General features: G+C 45.1%; 2 protein-coding genes across 2 annotated transcripts; both read left to right on the top strand.

The window, feature by feature from the left end:
* Window positions 1-2,248: 2,248 nt before the first annotated feature.
* LOC117839599 (ubiquitin-conjugating enzyme E2-23 kDa) lies at window positions 2,249-5,721 on the top strand. Its single transcript, XM_034719980.2, has 6 exons — window positions 2,249-2,533; window positions 2,644-2,723; window positions 3,016-3,130; window positions 3,226-3,278; window positions 3,377-3,505; window positions 5,422-5,721. The coding sequence occupies exons 1-6, from the start codon at window positions 2,490-2,492 to the stop codon at window positions 5,550-5,552; spliced, it is 552 nt and encodes a 183-aa protein (XP_034575871.1). The 5' UTR covers window positions 2,249-2,489; the 3' UTR covers window positions 5,553-5,721.
* A 759-nt stretch (window positions 5,722-6,480) lies between these two features.
* On the top strand, window positions 6,481-12,205 carry LOC117838123 (uncharacterized). The gene is made up of 7 exons (XM_034718023.2): window positions 6,481-6,844; window positions 7,118-9,537; window positions 9,665-9,748; window positions 10,412-10,516; window positions 10,601-10,709; window positions 11,453-11,604; window positions 11,687-12,205. Exons 2-7 carry the CDS (start codon window positions 7,225-7,227, stop codon window positions 12,089-12,091), a joined length of 3,168 nt encoding a protein of 1,055 aa, XP_034573914.1. The 5' UTR covers window positions 6,481-6,844; window positions 7,118-7,224; the 3' UTR covers window positions 12,092-12,205.
* The last annotated feature ends 9,146 nt before the right edge of the window (window positions 12,206-21,351 follow it).

Genomic DNA, 21,351 nt, shown 5'->3' with positions numbered 1-21,351 from the left:
CCGCAACCCTAGCCGTCGCTTCCTCTCGGCCTAAGTCTGAGACCCCTGCCGCGCGCGCGGTGCTAGCACATCGTCGCACGGCGTTCCTTCCCCATACATGTGGACTTCGTGGAGGCGCTGCTGCTGTGCTGATCGGCTACACCGGCGCGAGGCGGCTGCTGAGGCGAGGACGAGACGATCCGATCGACTACTTCCTTTACACCGATGTGCATCTACGTTGGACCGGCTGCTCCAACTCTTATTCCGCTGTGTCGCGCGTCTAGTGGTAACGATCCATGACTCCTCTACTCGCAAGTTTATTAGGTGAAGCGGTAGATGTAATTGTTATTGCAATAAATAGATTTCTTTATATTAGCGGCAAATAGTTTGTCGACAGACCATAAGGGTTCCATGTTTAGACATCACTGAAGATGCATTTTCTTTTCCTTCCACACATGTTCAAACAAAAAAAAATTGTAGACGGGCATACTACCACCTCACTGCTCCAGGCAGATTGAGATCGAAGTGCCATTAATTTCCATGTTGTTAGATAAAGGACTACCCATTAATTTCCATGTATGCCACACTGATCTTATGGTTTCTTATCCATACACCGAGTGGAATTAGTGTTTAGGGAGGCTACATATGCAGTAACTTAAACCGGTGCTTCCGACGGTGAGCATGTTTATGTCAAGAAAAAGACTTCCTGGGATCCTATAATAACAAGTTGGTCGTTTAATTATCTTGATAAAAAGTTAGGTGATGCTATAATTAAGTATCTTAATTTTTTCATCTCTTAGCCAATCAATCTTACCGTTCCGATATGAATCCGAGAAAATAGAATATTATATATATTTTTTTCTTCAACTTTGTTCCGATCCAATGCAATTCCCTCCACACGCGACTGCGAGATACTCCCTTGCCTCCTACCAACCTCCTCCCATTCTTGGCGACGCCCAAACCAATTGTACCAGTATATCTCCTCCTGCTCCCACTCTTTTCGTGCCTATTGGTCATCCTTTGTCTCTCCCATGTCTAATGGCGTCCCGCCGTCTTGCTACACCACAGCTGCGTCCACCTCCGTCGTTCAAGCAAGCATGCTACGTGCGAAGCCTCATCTAAGGTCATGGCGAGGCTCCACCTCAATAACTCTGCTTTCATAACCTTAGCAAGCCAAGTTCATACCATGGCGTTTGAAAAACACTCTCAAACGCTTGAATGATAGTAGATGTATACAAAGTTAGTTAAATAAAAGTGGTAATTGGTAAAGCTCTAATTAAATGTTGGATCTTGTTTTGATTCTCTGCATTTTTCTAATTGGTGGCTCTCGAAAGTTTCGGTTGGAAGAAATTAAACGAATGTTGCACTCGAAATTTTGTATCTCAGGAGAAAGGTCAAAAAACAATCAAGGAGTATGGGTAGATAGTAGTGTTGGCGAGTGGGCCAGTTGGTGTCGGCACCGCAAAAGCTAAATAACATTTTTTTCTTTTTTGCGAAAGAGCTAAATAATTGTTTGGTAAAACCATTCAAGAGGCATTGCCACCACCTCGACCAGAAACAAGCATAGCAATTTGCAATTTGTGAGGAACACCGGCACTTTTCTTTTCTCCTGCTATGTACATGAACTGACTTATTCCCAAAAATTCCTGCAAGTCTATTCGAAAAAAAAAGTTCCTGCAAGTCTTACGCATTCCCAGTAGATGCAAGTACAATTTCATTCCGCTGTATATTTGGCACATTATCCGTTGGCGATGCACGTGCTTTGTGCTAATAACCGCCGAGCACCTTGACGAGAGGCGTCCGTCCATTGCTGGGGTGCCACGCGCTCGCGTCGGGGCCCGGGAAAAGTTGCCAGCACACGCCTCTGTCAGTCACCGGCCGCCGAAGCAAAGCAGGCGGCGGTTTCGGCCGGCCCGAGTCCGAGCCCCACACAGAAACCACGAGAAGAGAGCAGAGGCAAATCATAACCGGCGCCAGCCAGATCTCGCCGCCTCCATTAACAAACCCTCCTCCTCCTCCTCCTCCTCACGCAGGCAGAGCACAATTCTAGAGCAAAAAGAAAAATAAGGGGCCAGATAATACTAGTAAAAGAGAAAAAGAAGACGCGGTTGGATCACGGGGAAGAAGGCGTGATTAGGGAGAGGATCGAGATTAGTCGACGTGCTCTGCGTCACCCGGAAGCCATTTGCGTGATTGATTGCGCTTGCGTCCCTAATCCTCCTCTCCCATCATCTCCTGTTTCCCTCTCTCTTGCTTCGCTTTGTCCCTTTCCTCCCCGCATCTCCTTGTCCCGCCCGCTCGCCCTCCCACGGCCCTCCCGGTCTCGGCCCGGCGGCCGCAACAATAAAATAAATCTCGTGCTGTGGGGGGAGGGGCGCACGGCGACGCGGACGCACCGTACAGGGCTGCGCAATCCCTTTCTCCCTCTTATCCCGAAGGCAGGAGCCGCGTCTCCGGACTCCAGAGGGCGAGGAGAGGGGGGCGCTTCTTGTTCACCTCCGCTTTCCGAGATGTCGTCACCAAGCAAGCGCCGCGAGATGGACCTCATGAAGCTGTGAGGATCTTGGAGCTCTAATTCGTCTTTCAATTTCACCTTGATGGGTTCTGTTTGTTTGTGTTTTTGATCTGGCCTTTCTTGGGGGCGCTCTTGGGTTGGCGTTGCAGGATGATGAGCGACTACAAGGTGGAGATGGTGAACGACGGGATGCAGGAATTCTTCGTCGAATTCAAGGGGCCGACAGAAAGTACGAGCCCTCTTTTGCAACCCGCTTCCTCTCCTACCTGACTTCCTGCCTCTTGGGCTGGTGATCCGCGTCCCAGTTCCTGATCTAGATTTAGTTAGAGGAAGCGAATATGAAGTAAAACCGTGAATTTCCCCTGTTGATCACTTGGGCAACTACTGATTTAGCTTTATGCTGGGTTGATTGCTCAGTTGTTCAGTTGACCTGAAGCATCCTCTTGTTACAGTGAATTTTTAGTAGGCTATTCTGATTTGAGAAGCTGCGTTGCCTAATGAATTTGTGCCCAATTTGGTAGGTATCTATCAAGGCGGCGTCTGGAAGGTTAGGGTAGAATTACCTGATGCATATCCTTACAAATCCCCATCCATCGGCTTCATCAACAAGATTTATCACCCGAATGTTGATGAAATGTGAGTACTTTGATCTTGAACCACCTTCTTCATTGCAATTGAAGCTCGTGGGACTAGCATTTCCTGACCTGCTCTTGTTTGCTTTAAAAATGCAGGTCTGGTTCTGTCTGTTTGGATGTCATAAACCAGACATGGAGCCCAATGTTTGGTTAGATAGTCCCTTCCATTCCAGTGTCATTATGAGCACTTCCTATTGTAGCAACTATAACCTGAACTTCCTCTTTTCTTCACATTCCCCTTTTGCAGATTTAGTAAATGTTTTTGAAGTATTTCTTCCACAGCTTCTACTCTATCCCAATCCTTCTGATCCATTAAATGGGGAGGCTGCAGCATTGATGATGCGTGACCGTCCTGCTTATGAACAGAAAGTGAAAGGTAATGTGATTCAGCAAAATCCCTGATTGTTTTTGGTACATAGTCTATAGTTCTAAGATTATGTTTGATTGAAAAATCATCACCAGGTCTGTCTGTCTGTTATGTTCTACTACAAACTCAGCTTTTTTGCAATATGCATTGCAACCTTGAAATATTTACTTATGGAGTGTAAACCCACACTAGGATGTTCTCTTGCAACCTGGCCCGTATATGCAACAAATCAACATGAAAAGTTCTGATCGTTTTCCCGTAATGCATGCATGCGTTAGTTAACTCTTCTCTCAAACCTAACATGTTCCAGTTACACTGCAACAAAAACAATGAATAGTAGTTGCACCCGAACTAATTGTCTACTAAGCCGTCCAAAACTTAACGCCACGAGTCATATTGCTAAGAGGACATTCTAATAACAATTATCAAGTTTGAGAAAAGATAGGAGCACAAACAGTTACTTGTCTTGAACAGAAAACATAAGAGGGCATGTATTGCATTGTCTGAGGAATTGGTGCTTGAACTTCAAACTTGCTACTAAAAATATGTCCCTTGATATAATGCACATCACCAACGTCTATCATCATATTACTTCTCTGCTACCAATTGTCCAATTCTACTAAATCCTAGTCAAATTACTTTGATCTCAAGTCTTGTTGTACCCTATCTCCAATGTACCTTTCAATTCTTCTTCTGGCATTGATGTTGTTTGAACAAAAAGAGTAAGAGGCATCACAGGACACTAGTAGGGACCATTGGAGCCAGTGAGCTCATGGAACTCCTGTGCAGTCCTACCACTCCACCATAGATGTTGCTTGCTGCAGTGGGTTCTTCCTCCTCTTGTGTTGCACGCTTCCTCCTATACTGCTCTCTTTTCATGTACCTGAGCTAGAGCAGTGGACTTGTCCTGTCACGCATGTGGTGGTTTCAGGTACTGAAGGGGGGGGGGGGGGGGGGGGGGGGGCGTAGTCCTGCAAATTTGTGTGTAAGGGTGGGCTAGATGATTCTAATGTTAAGAGCTAGATCTATTGATCTGAATGCAAAAGAAGATGATTTCTAGCAAGACGAGTTGGACATAATACTGTGTCGCTAGAGAATGAAGACACAATATTGCTCATTTCTCTTGATGGTTTGGGGCTTTAATCAAGATGGCAACAAACCCTCCTCATCTTCAGACTCGCAAGTTAACTTATCATTTGTTGCAGAAGAGACCTGGTAAAACCTTGTATGTGGTTATACAGAAGATAGAAAATCAAACCTTTTCTCTGAATGAAATGATACGCAGCCCTCCTGCATGTTTGAGGAGAAAGTTTTTTTTTTTTTGTTTTTTATTTGATGGGGTTTGGGATCAGATAAATAAATGAACGCGCACTCTGATTACTTGCCTAAACCAGTTAATGAAGTCTGTCTGGTTGGTTGGATGATCTAATACATTTGAAACTGTGAAACCAAGGCTATGTTCTCTAACTGACGACAAACCTATGGCACATGATTTATTCCTATGGCTGCCAGTTCTATCAGTTCCATGACACTATAATGAGTTAAGTTCACCTGCTAAGATAAATACTGATCTTGAAATTAGTCACTTGCTTGAATAAGTTAATGCTTGCACTACCTATCTGCTGGACAACTACTGGGTTAGTGGACAATTTATTTCTATATTCCTGATGTTAGATCTTATCTCAAATTGTTGGTATGCATGCTGACAGAGACTTCTAGTGACATGGTTGTTTGGTGCTATATCAGCCAGGGTTTCTTTATGTCTGGTGGCATCATGCTGCCAACAAGCATATTCTATCTTTATCGCATTTCGTATGACATATGTTGGAGCACTACTTTGTTCATTATTGGCCAACTAGCCTTATGCCTGTCACTACTGCCCCATTGACACTACAGTGCTAACTTGCCCTCCCATGTTTCTGCAGAATACTGTGAGAAGTATGCCAAACCAGAGGATGCTGGCATAACCCCAGAAGACAAGTCCAGTGACGAGGAGCTTAGTGAGGAGGAAGATGACTCTGGGGACGAAGCTATACTCGGCAATCCCGATCCTTAGTCTAAGTTGGAAGCTGCGCTCCCAACAAATCAATACAATGTTCATTGCAGAAATTGCAATTAAACAAAAAAACTGAAAAACTAAAAAAAACTCCGGATGTCATGTAAATAAGTGTACCCTGTATGTTATCCTATGCTGTTTCTTCAGTCAACCTGTTGAATTTGCAGTAGCTCTTACATTGTCTCGTTTGTCTCGTAAAGGTTTCGTTTCAGGGAATAAACTATGGTTGTAGCTTCCTCCATTGGCTGTTGATGTGGGCATGACGGGTATTGATTGCTTGCATGTTTAACCAACCAACAGTTGTTTTACTAGCAATTTGACAAGTTGTTTGATTAGCATTGATGGTTGTGAGGATTGCTGCTAAATTTTCTTTTTGCAAGATTCTGTTCACACTAGCCCACTTCATTTCTTTAGTCATACTACTCATACCATACTCAATTTGCAGATACTCCCTCCGTTCCAAATTGTAAGTCATTTCAAGAATCTTGAAGAGTCAAAGTATCTTAAATTTGACTAAAATTATAGAGAAAAATATAAAGATTTATAACATCAAATTGATATAATATGAAAATATAATTGATAAAGAAATCTAATGATACTTAGTTGACATCATAAATATTATTATATTATTATATAAAATTAGTTAAACTTGATATACTTTGATTTTTTAAAATTCTTGAAATAACGTACAATTTGAAACTTGGAATGACGCACAATTTGGAACGGAGGGAGTAAGTTTTTTCACCCTTCCTTCGTTTGCGAAGCACGATGCAAATCTATCGATCCACAAGCAAGCACCAAGCCCACACAAGCCCACAGGCTACCAAACCCCATAAGCCTCCTAACGGCACACAGCATCGAGGCCCAACCCAGCCAGTGACGGTTTCGGCCCAGATCCCAACTAACTTCCAAGGCGTCGTTCTCCCTCGGTCGGCGGCCTCGCTCGCGAAGCTGCCGACCGGACGCGATCGCACCGCGCCGCCGCCCGCCGCCCGCACGGCACGGCGCGCTCCCAACCCTTGTGCCAGCCAGCGTCGCTCCCCATCGGCGCCGCGCACGCGCCATGCTACGACGCCCCTCCTCCCCGTGCCTCCTTTCTTACCCCTGCCAACACACCCCCTCGGCGGGTCGGGCCATTTCACCGCTCGCGAGCGGCAGCAGGCTGCAGGACTCCACTGGTCGCCTCGAGCGCCCGAGGGCAGCGTGCCCGGGCCCCTGATTTAACTGGAGCAGCGGCTTCACCTTGGCTGTGGGCCGCAGGTCGCGGCCGCCTCAGCTGCAGCGCTTTGGAGGTACGGCGGCACCTCCCCTCAGTCTACTCGAATTTAGATTGGTGAAGCGTGGCCTTTGCTTTAATCTTGCTCAGAACTAGCAAAAACTAGCAGTTCGCTCTCCTTTATCACTTCAATTTTGATATGGTTGTCTGCTGCTGATGCTCAAAGCAGTGGGCAAGTGGTGATTATAATTTTATTTGTGTTCCTTAACAACTACCTGATTACTTATGCCGTTGGGCGACGCCTTTATGCAACATAGCAAAGTTTTAATTTGTTCAGGTGAAATCTCAGGTTTCCTTCTGTGGTGGGAGATGCTCATTTTGTCTAATTGGGCCGAAATGGACAAATTCAGATAAGTTTTGAGTCTGGAAGCCTATATACAGTACAAGAACTCTGCAATGGAGGGGTCCGAATCTAGCAGGAGTTGCAAGAGAGATGTCGAGGACAGCATTGATGCCATGGGCAGTTGGAAGGAAGACGATGAGCGAGAGGATGCTGACGGCAGAAAGAGCCAGTCAAGCAAGGTGAGAAAGCATGGCTGTGCAGATAGAGTTGAGGATCCAGATGATGCTAGGCGGGGATCTTCTACCAATAGGTACGAGCCTAGAAGGAAGTCTGTTTCAGGCTCAGGACAGGCCTACAGCGACGATGAGGAAGACTACAATGTAAGAAAGGATTCACGGGTGTCCAAGGTTCCAAGGCGAAGCCCTGAAGAGAAAAGTGAGATATCATCTGATGTCTACAAGGATAGAGGTGGGGACAGCAGTAGGAGAAGAAGAGAAGATGAGAATGATTCGGACTCATCAAGAAGATCTGGCTCCAGAACCTCTGGCCACGATGTTTCTCATAGTGAAGGTGGAAGCAAGGCTGAGGGTCCATACAATCATGGGAGACACGAGGAGAAGGATGTACGGCACTCAGAGGGAATAGATGGGAGTAGGGAGAAGCAATGGCACCGAGACCTAGAGGAGAAACATTATAAGAGGGGACTGGATGACGCTTACACCAGTGAAAGAGCTGATGAAGCAAGTTCTGATCAAGCTAGTGGTAGGCCATCTTCTGGTCAGAATAATCACAAAAGTGCACGAGAGGCTCAAGACTACAGGGATGGATCCGGTGAAAGAGATGATAAACATAGGACTGCCAAACGGGAAGAGAAAGATGAGAAGCTAAGGCACCAAGCTGAGTATACATATGGAAGTAATGACAATTTAGGAACGAAAGGTAAGTTGCCATATTTGGATGATGGTGGAAATGCCAGGGAACAAAGTATGAACGTGAAAGAGAAACCTAGAGATGATTATATATCACACAGAGGGAGGGAGCGCAACAAAGAATCTGAAGAATCTAGAGAGTACATGAGAAATCATCAAAGGGAAGATTCTAAAGGCACAAATGACTATGGCACTACTACAGAATGGAGTCATGGGCCTGAAAGGTTAGATGGTGGAAGTTTCCAGGGCCGGTCTGCATACAGCAAAGATTCTAGGGGCAGATATGAGAGCAGCAAAGGCCCTTCTTCATATGGAAATCGATATGATAATTCTGATTCTATAGAAATAAGGCCTAACAGGAATCTTGATTTTGGAAGGGAGGGCTCTGTTTCTGGGAGAAGAACAAGCATGGCTGCACATCAGGATTTAACAGCTGGAACAAATGATCCTGCTGAAGAGGACAAAAGGAATTATAGAAGTGAAGAAGATTCGAAAGAGAGATACTATGATGATGCTCAAAATAGGAATCAGAATACTGGTAAAGGTTCTGTTGATTCCCCAACTGCGAGAGCAGGATTGAAGGGGCCAATGACGTCCGATACACCAGTAGCTGGTCAAAGTGGTAGCAGCAGTTTGGCTTCTCCAATTGATCAGCAAGGATCAAAAGGCAGTAAACTTTATAGAGGTGTAAGAGGGAGGCCAAATGGAAGGGACCCTCAGAGAATGGGAGGGCCGGTGCCCATGATGCCACCTCCTCCATTTGGACCTCTTGGTCTGCCACCAGGCCCAATGCAACCAATGGGCCCAAACATGTCCCATTCTCCAAGCCCTCTTGGACCTGGTATTTTCATGCCGCCTTTTCAAGGGCCTCTTGTTTGGGCTGGAGCAAGGGGTATGGATGTGAATATGCTTGCTGTTCCACCCAATCTTCTCATGCCTCCTCTAGCAGCTGGACCTGGGTTCTCTCCTAGTGTGGGAGCTGGCCCAAACCATAATATTCAATTAGATCAAACAAACACGGGAAGGGGAGGTCCAACAGATGCTCCAGTACCAGGTTTCAACCCAGTGGCTACACCAAGTCATGAAATGCTGCATGATAAACCTCCTGGAGGCTGGACACCACAGAGGAATAGCGGACCTGCTCGAAAAGCTCCTTCAAGGGGTGAACAGAATGATTATTCACAGAACTTTGTTGACACTGGCTTGCGACCTCAGAATTTCATTAGGGAACTAGAGCTTACAAGTGTAGTGGAGGATTATCCTAAGCTAAGAGAACTCATACAGAGGAAAGATGAAATAGTTTCTAACTCAGCTTCGGCACCAATGTACTACAAGTGTGACCTCAAGGAGCATGTGCTTTCCCCAGATTTTTTGGGCACAAAGTTTGATGTTATCCTTGTGGATCCTCCGTGGGAGGAATATGTTCATCGTGCTCCAGGTATCACAGATCACATTGAGTATTGGACTGCTGAGGAGATTATGAATTTGAAAATCGAGGTCATTCTCTATCTTGAATTACTGCATAATTTTATTTTTAGTGAATATTACAGCCTTTCTTCTTCTTTGGGTGCTTGTCCTTTTCTTGTGGAGATGTTATGTGATAGTCAGTTATTTGATTCAACAGGCCATAGCTGATACGCCTTCATTTATCTTCCTTTGGGTTGGTGATGGTGTTGGTCTTGAACAGGGCAGACAATGTTTGAAGAAGGTGGGATATAGTTGGCTCTTTGTATAACTTGGTATCTTCAAAATTGCTGTTTCTGTAACTTGTATATGTTTTACTAATTACTAGATTTCTCTAAAACAATTCTGCCTAGGGTACAAATAATGAGACAGAAGTTCTTCATATGTTTTTTGAAGTGTTATTTATTTATTTATCACAGTTGACCTGTTCTTTGGGGACATTAGCATTGATTTCAACTTCTAGAAGACCAGATCCAGACTCCTATAATCTGCTCTGAATCATTCTTTCCATTTTCCCCAATATGTGCTTTACTCATCTCATTTATTGTAGCTGCTACTTGTTTTGACCCAAACCCCATGCTTCGTTCACAAAAGGGCCTATTTATTTCATAAATACTAAGGGGTGTTCTATCGAATTGCTATTCAAATAATATTACATTAATGATTTCATCACTCTGAAACATGCTGCACTGCTGTTCACAATGTGTTGTACTCCATATTCTACTGTAGCCAGTTCTTGTCTGTGCACAACACTGCAATTTCTGTTGGAATTGTGCCCTATTTACATAATAAAGATGAAGGGGTGTCTGATTAGGTTACTTTTAAAAAAAATAGTCCAAGAAAACTCTAGCTTAATTAGTGAATAATAGTATTGAGATGCATAGTGCTGAGATATTTGTTCCTGCAGTGGGGATTCCGTAGGTGTGAGGATGTATGTTGGGTAAAAACCAACAAGAAAAATGCAACACCAGGTCTGCGCCATGATTCTAATACTCTGTTCCAGCGTTCAAAGGTTAGCTATTCTCTATGTTCAATGGCTTCATAAACTCACTTGTAGCTGGCTTTCTTCTTAAGCATATGTTTTCCCCTTATTCAGGAGCATTGCTTAATGGGCATAAAAGGAACTGTACGGCGCAGCACTGACGGGCATATCATCCATGCAAACATTGACACCGACATAATAATAGCTGAGGAACCTACTGATGGTATTTGATTCTTAATAAACGTTTATAATACACAGTAGCATTCTTCATTGCTTCATGTTCACCCTTTCCTAACTACCAATTGCCAACTAATAAGTGGTAGCATTGCCCTTGCCGCAATCTTTCATCAGATGGCCCTCTAGTACCTTGTGAATAATACTCTCTTCACCTGTCATATTTTGCATGCTCTTTTTTCATGTCAGAATTTTCTATTTTGTTTTGTTTATGATGTGAATTGCCTTTCAATGTCATTCTGCATAGGTACCAAGTTTTCGACCTGCCAACATCTAGTCAGGTTACCTGATACCATTTATCTGCAAACATCTAGAATGACTTTTGATGACCCTGTAACTTTTGCAATTTTTTCCTCCATAATACAGAGGGCACGTGGACTTCTGTCCCTAATTGATCTTGTTCGTGTAGTTCATCTTACTTTTTATCCATTTTGTCTCAAAGGAGATTGGTGGGGGAGAAAATAAATGTGAAAAAACAATGTAACCGTTATAATTACTTTTGCAGAACTCGTCTTTGCTGCCTTTTCTTGTCCTTTTTATAGCATGGTCCCCCTTAGAGAGTTCACAGAAAGAATCCAATCTTATGTATATGTTCTTCAACTTATCTGTTACTGTTATATACAGTCATCTGATACTTGTCACTTTTTATTGCTGACTCACTTCAATTTTATTATTGATGGCATGCAAATTGGTAAACCGTCACTAGCTTGGTAATATTCATGTATTATACAGGTTCAACGAAAAAGCCTGAAGACATGTATAGGATCATTGAGCATTTTGCTCTTGGAAGGAGGCGTCTTGAACTCTTTGGCGAGGACCATAACATTCGTCCGGGTTGGCTTACCCTTGGTAAAGGTTTGTCTACATCAAACTTTAATAAAGAGGTATGGTCCGAACACAGATGAAGTCTTGAGTTTGAAGAACATTTACTCCATGAATTGCTGCTAAGAACTTGCATCCTTGTAGGCATACATCAAGAACTTCGCGGACAGAGATGGAAAAGTATGGCAGGGAGGTGGTGGTCGTAACCCCCCTCCTGATGCTCCTCATCTCGTGGTGACAACTCCAGAAATCGAGAGCCTGCGTCCCAAGTCCCCACAGAAGAATCAGCAGTCGGTACCCACGATAGGATCTAGCAGTTCCACAAACAGGCGACCTGGCGCAAACACGTCACAGAACGTGGTGACTGTCGTCGGTTCTGAAACCATGATGCCGGCACCGTGGGCTTCCACTCCAATGGCAGGTTTCGGAATGCTGGAGGGAGGAGCTGGCCCTGACAGCAATGATGCTTTTGATACTTATGGCTTCAGTGCGCCTTTCGGAAGACCAAGTGCAGATCATATGGATTTTAACACCCCAAGATTGTTGTAACATTATTTGAGCTGGATCATTTCTATCCAGAAATTTTGTTTCAAGGAAACTATTCATTGCTTCCTACCATCAGTATTGATAAAACTGTATCCATTCAATTTGTCAACTTTTCAATGTGTGGGCAGTGCACCAGCAGCACCATATCTCTAGGACTCTAGGTATAGCGGTAGACAATTCATCAAATACCTTGCATTGCTGGTAATGAGGAAAAGGTCACAGATATAGCATTGTTGTTATTTCTCCAAGATAAAACATGCAAATCGTCTCATTGTCACTAGCATATTTGTTTTCTAGGATACATCACTTGGCAGCCACTGCACTTGTTGCTTTGTTCACTGTTTACCTTGTCCTGTTGAAGATGAAGGTAGGGCCAGATTTTGGCTCAGGACTAGGTATGTCCTTGCCCAGACCTCTTTCCTATCAAATGCAGTGTATAAGCAGAACTAGCTGCTACGCTGCGGCTGTTTCTGTTTCTTTCCCATCACATGTAAAGGCACCTGACGATAGGTGCGGCTGTTGTGCCATTTCAATTTCAAAAGTTGAGAGCTGTGGAAGACCAAACAGAGAGGCGTTGATCTCGTTGGTTAAGCTAAAGACATAGACGATGACCGGTGTGGAATCATGGGGCGAGCAGAGTGGTCGCTGCACGAGGTGCCATGTCCACCCCCTGCGTCTTGTCAGCCACCATTGGTTCAGAATTCAGATCAGGCACATGATGTCTCATCGGGTACAATATCTCCATTTTGCTTCCATTTTCTTCTTTTGGTCCCATCAATGCTTACTCCCTCCATTCCAAATTGTAAGGCATTCCAACTTTCTTGGAAGGTCAAAGCATCTCAAGTTTGACCAAATTTATACAATAAAGTACTAATATTCATAATATTCATGATATCAAATAAGTACCATTAGTTTCTTCATTAAATATATTTTCATACTATATCTATTCAGTGTCATAAATCTTTGTGATCCTATTTATAATTTTAGTCAAACATAAAATGGTTTGACTCTTCAAGAAAGTTAGAATGACTTACAATTTGGAACGGAGGGAGTACATCAATACCCAGTTGGGAAAAGGAACACATATGAAATTTGTTTATATGAAAATCTTAAAAAAATCCACAAAAGAAACCGATAATATTCAAGAGGCGAGAAACGATTGCAAGTCATGAAAAAATTCCCCAACAATAAAGTTAGTTTTGCAATGTTCATCTGAGTTCTGAGAAAATGTTAGTACCCGGCTACCTGTAGCATTGCTCGACAGAGCTCCTGCCTTCGTTTCTCACTCGGTGATACAGTGATTCCATTCCCATTCACAGTCAGCCTAGGCCCATGTCGCAGTAGTCAGCAGCTTCGAACTGAAGCTGCATTCATAGAAGCAGACAGCGCTGAAGCGATTCCGCGCCAGTCTTCCTCCGGACCCGTTGCATCGCGTTCCGAAAGCGCAGCCGAAAGAGTCGTCACCAACTCCGGCGACCCTCGGCGTCGCTCGGTGCCGTAATTTTCTGCGCCGCGGTCAGCAGCGTTGCTTCGACCGCCACCTCTAGTCCTAGTAGTAGTCTCACCAGGCAGGCGCCAACCCTGTCCTTGTTCCGACAACGAGGACGGCAGCGACGGTACCTGGGTCCGTTGGGTACGTCCCCGTCGCCGACGACGACAGATCTGTGGTCTCCACACCGCCCTCGCCGTCGTAGAAAAACGTGCATGCCGTGTTGCTTCGTGAACGCTCGAGCCTTTTGTGAGTGAGAGCTGGTGAATTTTCTACCGTGGAAATGCTGGAGGCAGAGACGACAGTGATGCCAGCGAAGAAAGATTTGCTCCAGGCTTGTTCCTGACCAGGAGTTGTTGATCGATCCGTCGACGAAAACCATGCTCGATTTCTGCGGTGGGTATGATGTGCAAGATAGTCGTCTGCAAGACAGTAATGTTTGCTGATGTTGCAACGAGAATGTGTTACCATCATCTAACCGACACTGTATCAGTATGCAAAGTCGAATTCTTGTATTATTGAAATAGTAGACAAAAGGGAGTACTGTGATCTTTAATTTGGCACATTTGTCCTGATAAATTGTTTAATTTGGTGCAAATTTTTCCTGACAAAAAAGTATAGCATCTTTCTATTACAAACATGATAGTGATATGCTTAATGTACGGATGCTATTTTCTTCTTTTTTTTGGGGGTGTTTGGATCCAAGTTGGCTAAAGTTTAGCTTGGGACACCTCGGATGTTTGATGCTAATTAAAAGTACTATGTTACTAATGATAAAAATAATTGCATAAATGAGAGCTAATTCGTGATATGAATCCATTAAGCCTAATTACTCCATGATTAGCACTTGTAATGCTACAGTAAACATGTGCTAATCATGAATTAATTAGGCTTAATAGATTCGTATTGTGAATTAGCCCTCATTTATCAATTATTTTTATCATTAGTCTATATTTAATACTCCTAATTAGCATCAAATATCCGATGTGATCTAGGCTAAATTTTAGCCAAGGATCAAGAGACCCCCTAATGAACCAACAAAGTTGATATAGTTCGATGCCAATCGTGCTCTCTTTAAAACGACAAAGACATTCTAACAAAATCCTGTACTGTGTATGTAGTGGCGTAGCCTACCTGGCCTCTGACTAGGAAATACGAGCTACATCTAAAAATAGAAAGCTTGGCTCATTTAGTTACATCGACAAAGTGGATGAATTTAATGATCTTGGTAGGCCGGAGTGCCGGACGGTGCACCTGCATGCTGTCTTGCTTCAGAAACAAAAACACCGGCCCTGCACGGACTAAACGTTCAGCCTTGAGGTTTCAGACCTCAGACGAAGATTGACCGCACAAATTTTCCATAAATGATATTGGCGGCTGTACAGGTAGTGCCAACCAATTTCCTTCAGGCATATAGGCGTAGGAAAATTGAAGTTCAAGGAGTGCTACACTTGACTCGTCAAATAATTTCTTACTCCGCAGAAAAGAAAGCAGAAACTAAGAGTGTTTGGCTCAACATCATTGGGGTTATATATGTAGAAATCTGCAAATCATAACAGTTTAGCACTGCAAAGCAATTTTCCCTGGACAGAACACTCCTAAAGCTCCTCCAATTAGTGGCCGATAAAGTGCAAGTGCATAGGCTAATTCGATATGATTACCAACATGTTTCTTGAAGCCAGTAGCTTAAATTTTTTTTTTTTGATAATACAAATTTGGTGTGTGTCACGTATCTTGATATATTTTCATATAAAATGGTCAAACCTAAGATAGTTGGACTTATGACCAACTTAATCGCAGCTATACTAGGAGACAGCTGGAGTACGAAGAGGTTTCCCTTGACCGAACACTCCCGCAATAATTAGCGCCCCAAGGGTGCCCAGGCTAATTCGATATGATTACCAACATGTTTACTGAAGCCGGGAGCTTAATTTCCCAGGTCCCCCGGAGAATCATTGCAAATATACAATCGCTGCCAGTTTCCCACGTTCCAAACTGCCCCGTGACACGCACGTCCACCCCCGAAAACCACTTGTCGTTACGACACCTCCCTGTCCGAGTAGAAGCCAGTCAAGAAAACAACAAGTGCACGGTCACGCACACGAGCCTTGTCACTCCTAACTCCTGACTCCTGAGCAGCAGCGCTCTTATCGCGATCCCGCCAGGCTCGTCTCTCGCTGTCGACCGAGCGAGTGTCCCGCTCCAGCGCCAGTCGCCAGGAGGAGCGCCTCCTCTTCCTCCGCCCCGCGGAAGGAATTTGCCGGCGGCCGCCTCCGGACGCGCGGTCCTGGACAAGCTCACGAACCCCCCGACCCCGACGGCGCAGCGCGCGGGCGGGCTGCTAGCTCTCTCCCCGTTCCGTCCCCGTCGGCGGGCGATCCGCTCGATCGGAGCGTTACAGGTCGGGAGGGACGGCAACGACCTCGGTTGTCCCCGTGTGTTTGTCCGGGCGGCCACCGATCGGGTCGCCTGGGATGGGGATGGGAATGGGAAAGAGCCGTACGACGACGCAGCAGCAAGCGCAAGAGCGACGCGCCGGGGCAGGCGCGGGCCGGGTGCTGCCTGCCGCGAAGGATTTGGCTTTGGTTTGAGGCGGCGTGGACGATAGAGACCGTACGATCCTGCCATCCTGGCCCCGGCCGGCCCCGCCCGGGAGTTGGTGTGCTCACCGGTTCACCGCGCAGCGCGCACGGAGCCGTCAGCCGTGAGCGCGCACGTGGATCAGCTGGGGGCATGCGACGACCGGCCGGGACGCCGGGAGTGGACTGACGGTTTGGGCTCGTCACTCATGGACCAAATGGTAATTCGTTAGACGTGACGCGGTTGACGCCAGGGGAGCGTAGGCGGCACACAAAGCGTTCTTGGCTTCTAGAGATCGAACAAGATTGACCTGCGAGACGACTTTGGTCGCCCGCAGTGACGCGATATGCTCGTACTGTAACCTTGGAATCTGAATGCATGGACACCCGTTTGCAGGCGTGGTGCGTGAATGCTGTGGGCTCGCGGTGTGTGAATTGAAAACTACATGTAGATGTAGGAATAAAATGTACTGCCTATTGAAAAAAAAAGAGGTTCGATCAGTGTACTACTGCTTAATTCATCAACTCGAATAGCATCTCCCTTCCGCACGGAGACACGCCTCAACCTGGCTTCGCCGTCGCAAGTCCGGTCAGCTGTAAGCATGGTCACAGCGGCCCCCTCTCTCCCTGCTCTTTTACCCTTTCCCTTCCTCCAGGATGGCTCGCCAATGGCAAATCTGGTGCGTCCGATGGTCCAAGGCGTGGCGGTATGTGCCATCGCCACCTCGGGCTGCACAACCGCACGGCCATCTTAGAGCAGTATAGTCATTCCAAAATTTTTGAAGCTGGTCATGTGATCCGGGGTGCTATCTGAAACAAAATGTTCCAGCGTATATGCTAAAGCAAATCCAACCTTTTCTCCTATAAACAATTATGGTTAACACCTTTTGCGCAGCTTGTCAGCGTGAAAAGTCAGCAAACTTCTCGTGCAGTTTCTAAAAAGTCATAAGCTTAGAAAATCTGAGTTTATCTGGAAAGCTGAAAAGCTTAATTTTTCATGATTTCATAGCTTTCTGAGTCCAGAAGCTAAAAATTTTTTCTAAAAGTTATTGTTGGCTTTTCAGAACCAAAAGTTAGCAAGAGCTTTTCAGAAAAACTTCAAAAGCTATAGCTCAAACAAACATGCCCTTAGCCATTGAGGGTCAGATCGGTAGTCATGTGCCGAGATCGATCCATCCTCTCGAGCCCCATACTAACTAGGGGTGGCAGCTTGGTGCCGCCATGCCGCTAGGATCGGCCTCTTAGAGGATGGAGGGGGCGGAAGAGATGCCCTTGCCTACATTTGGTGGTGGACATGCCTATTTTCCGGCGGCACTGACGACACGGGTACACAGATCAGCCTTGCAATAGCAATGTCTCTAGGTGGGTTGGGGATGCTATGGGGGAAGCCTTTTACCCTTCATCGAGCAAGTAATGGTGACGCTCGCAGGCACTGCGTTCTTTCTTGGAGGTATCAATCAATTGCCCCTATCCACCCTCTCCTTCCACCTGTGTTGTGAGTTCATGCAGGCGAAAATCTTATCTTTGATGACTTGGGGACAGCGGCTCCAGTGGCGTCGTGCCCAGCGTCACTTTGCAAGAATTTAGGCTTCATCCCGACGTTCTTATGCTTCCATAGGTTAAGAGGAGAAGGGTTTGCTCCCATTTGTTGGAATTTGTGGGAAAGAAAGAAACTTAATTACTGCTCAAGGAACATCAGTTATCAGGTCATTTGCATATGTTATCTTTTGATATTGTCAATCATATGCCATTTATTTATCTGTAGATGGAAAATGTATGTTGAGTTTGAGATTCTATGTTTCTTAGCTCTTACTGGACCTCTTTCTTCTTTCATTCCTTTTTTCCTTTTCCAGTGGTTGTGTGTACTGTCTTGTTACATAAACCGAACTTTATGTTGGATAAAACTTCCTTCATCTAAAAAGATTCAACTCGAACATTTGAACTACAACATTTGCAATCTTGGACCATTGATACATGCCGCATATATACCAAGAAGTGCAAGCTACTTTTGCCACTCTACATTTTCTTCGCATGGCATGGATGATCGTTCAATTTGCGCATTGTTATTGAATTTGGTTGTTAATTTCCTTTTAACTTTTATTTGTGGGTGTTTGTAATAAGTGTGGACTGGTTTCCTCCTCTTCTAAGAAATACTCTTTCATTATTAAAAAAAAGCTGCTTCTGCTAATGTGAACAGATCACACAAGGGCTTTAATTTGTAAGATCGTACGTCATGCCCACGAGAATAATTCCATTCCCTTTGAGAATTATTCCCACTAATCTCCCACGTTTATAATAGCCTTGGGACACTTTTGCGGCGGCCATGCTATCAACGTTGTCACAAGATCGAGCGCGGGAGGATGGTCCTACGCGACCTGACGGACCACCCCTTTTTGCCACGACACATCCCCGTCCGTGTACATGGCAGCTACTATAGGGCTCCTCTTTGGTACTTGTTCACTCAGAAAAAACACAACACCTTTCCGATTGGTGACGACACCTCGCTGTCCCAGTATCTCGCACAGTCGCACACACTTGCCTTTCCGGCCTCCTGCACAGTCGTCCGTGCTGTCCGGACGCGTCAGCTGTCCGATGGAAAATTCCCGGCGCCCATCTCCGGACGCCGGAGCTTCGACAAACCCACGACGCCGACGACACATGCCCCGTGTCCGGTGCCCGTACCGTGCCGCGATTGAAGCGTACGTGCCGGCCCGGTGCACGACGGCGACGGCGGCATGTCATTGACAGGTGCCGGCGCGGGCGCGGTCGAGAGAGCTAGCTAGGCGCGCGCGGGGGCAGAGACACGGCCGTGTGTGACGCGCCTTTCGCCGATGAGAACAAGGGGAAGGGCGGCGGCGTACGTGACCGATCGCGATTTGCGACCGCGATCCGGCGGGGGCCGCGCCGGGCCCGGGGGTGGCCTTCCCCTGTCGGGTCCGAGAAATGGACACGGGACGGGACGGGAGCTGGTGTGCCCTCGACGTGGAGGATTTGGCCGGGGTGACCAGAACGGGAAACGAGGCCGGCGGAGCCAGCCACACAAACACGGTCGACACCTGATTATTGGAGAGGGCTTTGGTGAACGTACAGGCTCGAGTGGACTGGCAACTTGTTGATACGATGTAATGCCAGGGACAGAAAGCTGAACCCTTTCACTTCGCTCAGTACGTCCTGATATATTTTTGTTTCTATGTTAGGCATCAGATGAGATGATCATCAATGCCCGAAGAATGTCTTTGGCGCCCAGATCTTCAGAGAAATTTCTATGGTCGCCTGTTTGTGCATTTGGCGAGGCTGCACAGGAATGACATTATCTTCGATGGACATGTCTTATCTCTTGGAAGATGCATGGAGAGGCATATTTTCAAAGAGGAATTCGCTCTCACTCTTCACAGAGCGAAACCCTCTCTGAAGCTGGAGTTAGGAAGCTGGTTTTGTAATTTCCGTTAGACTAATGGCTCTTCTCTTCTTTTGGGTCTAGGACCTTGTACACTGTAAATATTCCCTCATTTATTTATAAAAAAAATCCAGTAGGGGCCTCCCTGCTATTCGGTCAAAAAAAAGTTAGGCATGCATCTAACTAATTTCCAGTGTCAGACTGTGTGATAAAAGCTAGCTCCACGTGTGTATGGATCAACCGTTTTAGTTATATGCTCCTTCAGAGCTTTTCATCATGGTCTAGTTTCTTCCAAGGTTTCATCTTGGATGAGCATTGCTGAGAAAAATTGTCTACCGTTAAATAGCCTTACAGCACCCTGTAAAAAGATTTTGCCTTTTGTCAGAAGGTATGTTGTGATTTCCACGGAAATCACGTCATTTATTTGGAAAACCGTCAGTTGAAAGACTTGTTGATGCCTTATTTCTTGACAAAAGCTCGTACCGTCCTTCAAATATGAACGAACAACTGTTGCATACTCTAGGCTTGTGGTGTTTAAAGCAGAAAATTTGTGGAGTGTGAATAATCACTTTTAGCGGTACATGAAAGAACATAACAGTTCGTTGAAGGGAAGCTTTTCAACAGTTTTACCGCTAGAGTTTTGGATTGAAACATTTTGTTTTGTTTGTGTCTTAACCTTGAATGATGGGTTAAAGGTTCTATTCAAGCGCATTCTTTCACGTAACGAGAAATTACTTCTTTTTTGTAACGAGCGAGACTTATCTAATACAGCAAGTTTCCGATTGTGGGGCTATCGTTTAAAAGGGACTGAAGCTGTTCACTGACTGCTTGGACTGAACTTCTGACGTGAAATAGGCACTTGACAGTATTTCGTGCAGTATAATTGATTGAAGTCTTTAAGTTCACCAGTACATGATGTTTTGTTCAAGGCAAGTATGGTTCAAAGAACCCATCATCTCTGAAAACAAAAGAGTGAAAGATAATCACGGGAGAGTGGACATGTTTGGTCGTGTGCTATAAGGAGAATCACCGTCTGCATTCCTGAGAAATCCTGAACAGAATTTCGTCAATTTAGACAATCATGCAAGACGAAAGAAATTTTCCCTTATAACATGTTTTCAGTTCAATTTGTTTTTTCTTTTTTGCATGATCAATTCGATTCCCAAATGATTCGAGAAAAATGTCATATTATAAACATGTTCTCAGAAAGTTCATGCGGCAGAGAGGCCACCAGTGTAGAATCGACATGATTCAAGAACCATCGGATCAGACAACCAACAGTTCAGATCAATCGAGAGAACGTGGCCACCTGCGTCATATGACGTAACACCATATAGCATAGCTAAATTCTGTCCATCATTTTTTTCCTTTTTATGTTTTAAGAAAAGTCCAGAGAGTTATAATCAAGATATCTCTACCTTTGCATGACAAGTGTAGAGCAAGGTCAACAAACATTAAAAGAGACGAGCGCATGAGACAATTGTGACAAAAAACGACATGGATGATCGATCATTTTCTCGATACAGAACAAACAGTGACCAAAATCTCCTCCTCCTGACCTTATGTTGTTGTTATTTCAGCTCAAACAACTCCTACATTTTACATCATTTTCACCAAGAGGAAGAGATATGTTTAGTGAATACGCTACAGTCATTGTATAACGCCTGGACAAGAGTGAAGTAGGACCTATGGGTGTCCATAATTGCTTTCCCTACAAGCAAAAATGGATCATCCAGCCCTAATTGAGTGTCGAATCTCTTGGCTAGTGTCTATCAGCTGGGCGATCGTGCATTGATCA

Source organism: Setaria viridis, chromosome 9, assembly GCF_005286985.2.
Source record: "Setaria viridis chromosome 9, Setaria_viridis_v4.0, whole genome shotgun sequence".
In the NCBI taxonomy this organism is placed as follows: Eukaryota; Viridiplantae; Streptophyta; class Magnoliopsida; order Poales; family Poaceae; genus Setaria; species Setaria viridis.
This window is presented reverse-complemented; position numbering and strand designations above follow the sequence as displayed.

What these genes read in the sequence shown, in the direction of transcription:
- LOC117839599 (XM_034719980.2), top strand. Translation starts at nt 2,490, where the DNA reads ATGTCGTCACCAAGCAAGCGCCGCGAGATGGACCTCATGAAGCT. An exon ending in GAGATGGACCTCATGAAGCT is followed by an intron (nt 2,534 to 2,643) that starts GTGAGGATCTTG and finishes TTGGCGTTGCAG; the next exon opens with GATGATGAGCGACTACAAGG. An exon ending in TTATGAACAGAAAGTGAAAG is followed by an intron (nt 3,506 to 5,421) that starts GTAATGTGATTC and finishes ATGTTTCTGCAG; the next exon opens with AATACTGTGAGAAGTATGCC.
- LOC117838123 (XM_034718023.2), top strand. Translation starts at nt 7,225, where the DNA reads ATGGAGGGGTCCGAATCTAGCAGGAGTTGCAAGAGAGATGTCGAGGAC. An exon ending in GCAGACAATGTTTGAAGAAG is followed by an intron (nt 9,749 to 10,411) that starts GTGGGATATAGT and finishes TTGTTCCTGCAG; the next exon opens with TGGGGATTCCGTAGGTGTGA. An exon ending in CTCTGTTCCAGCGTTCAAAG is followed by an intron (nt 10,517 to 10,600) that starts GTTAGCTATTCT and finishes CCCCTTATTCAG; the next exon opens with GAGCATTGCTTAATGGGCAT.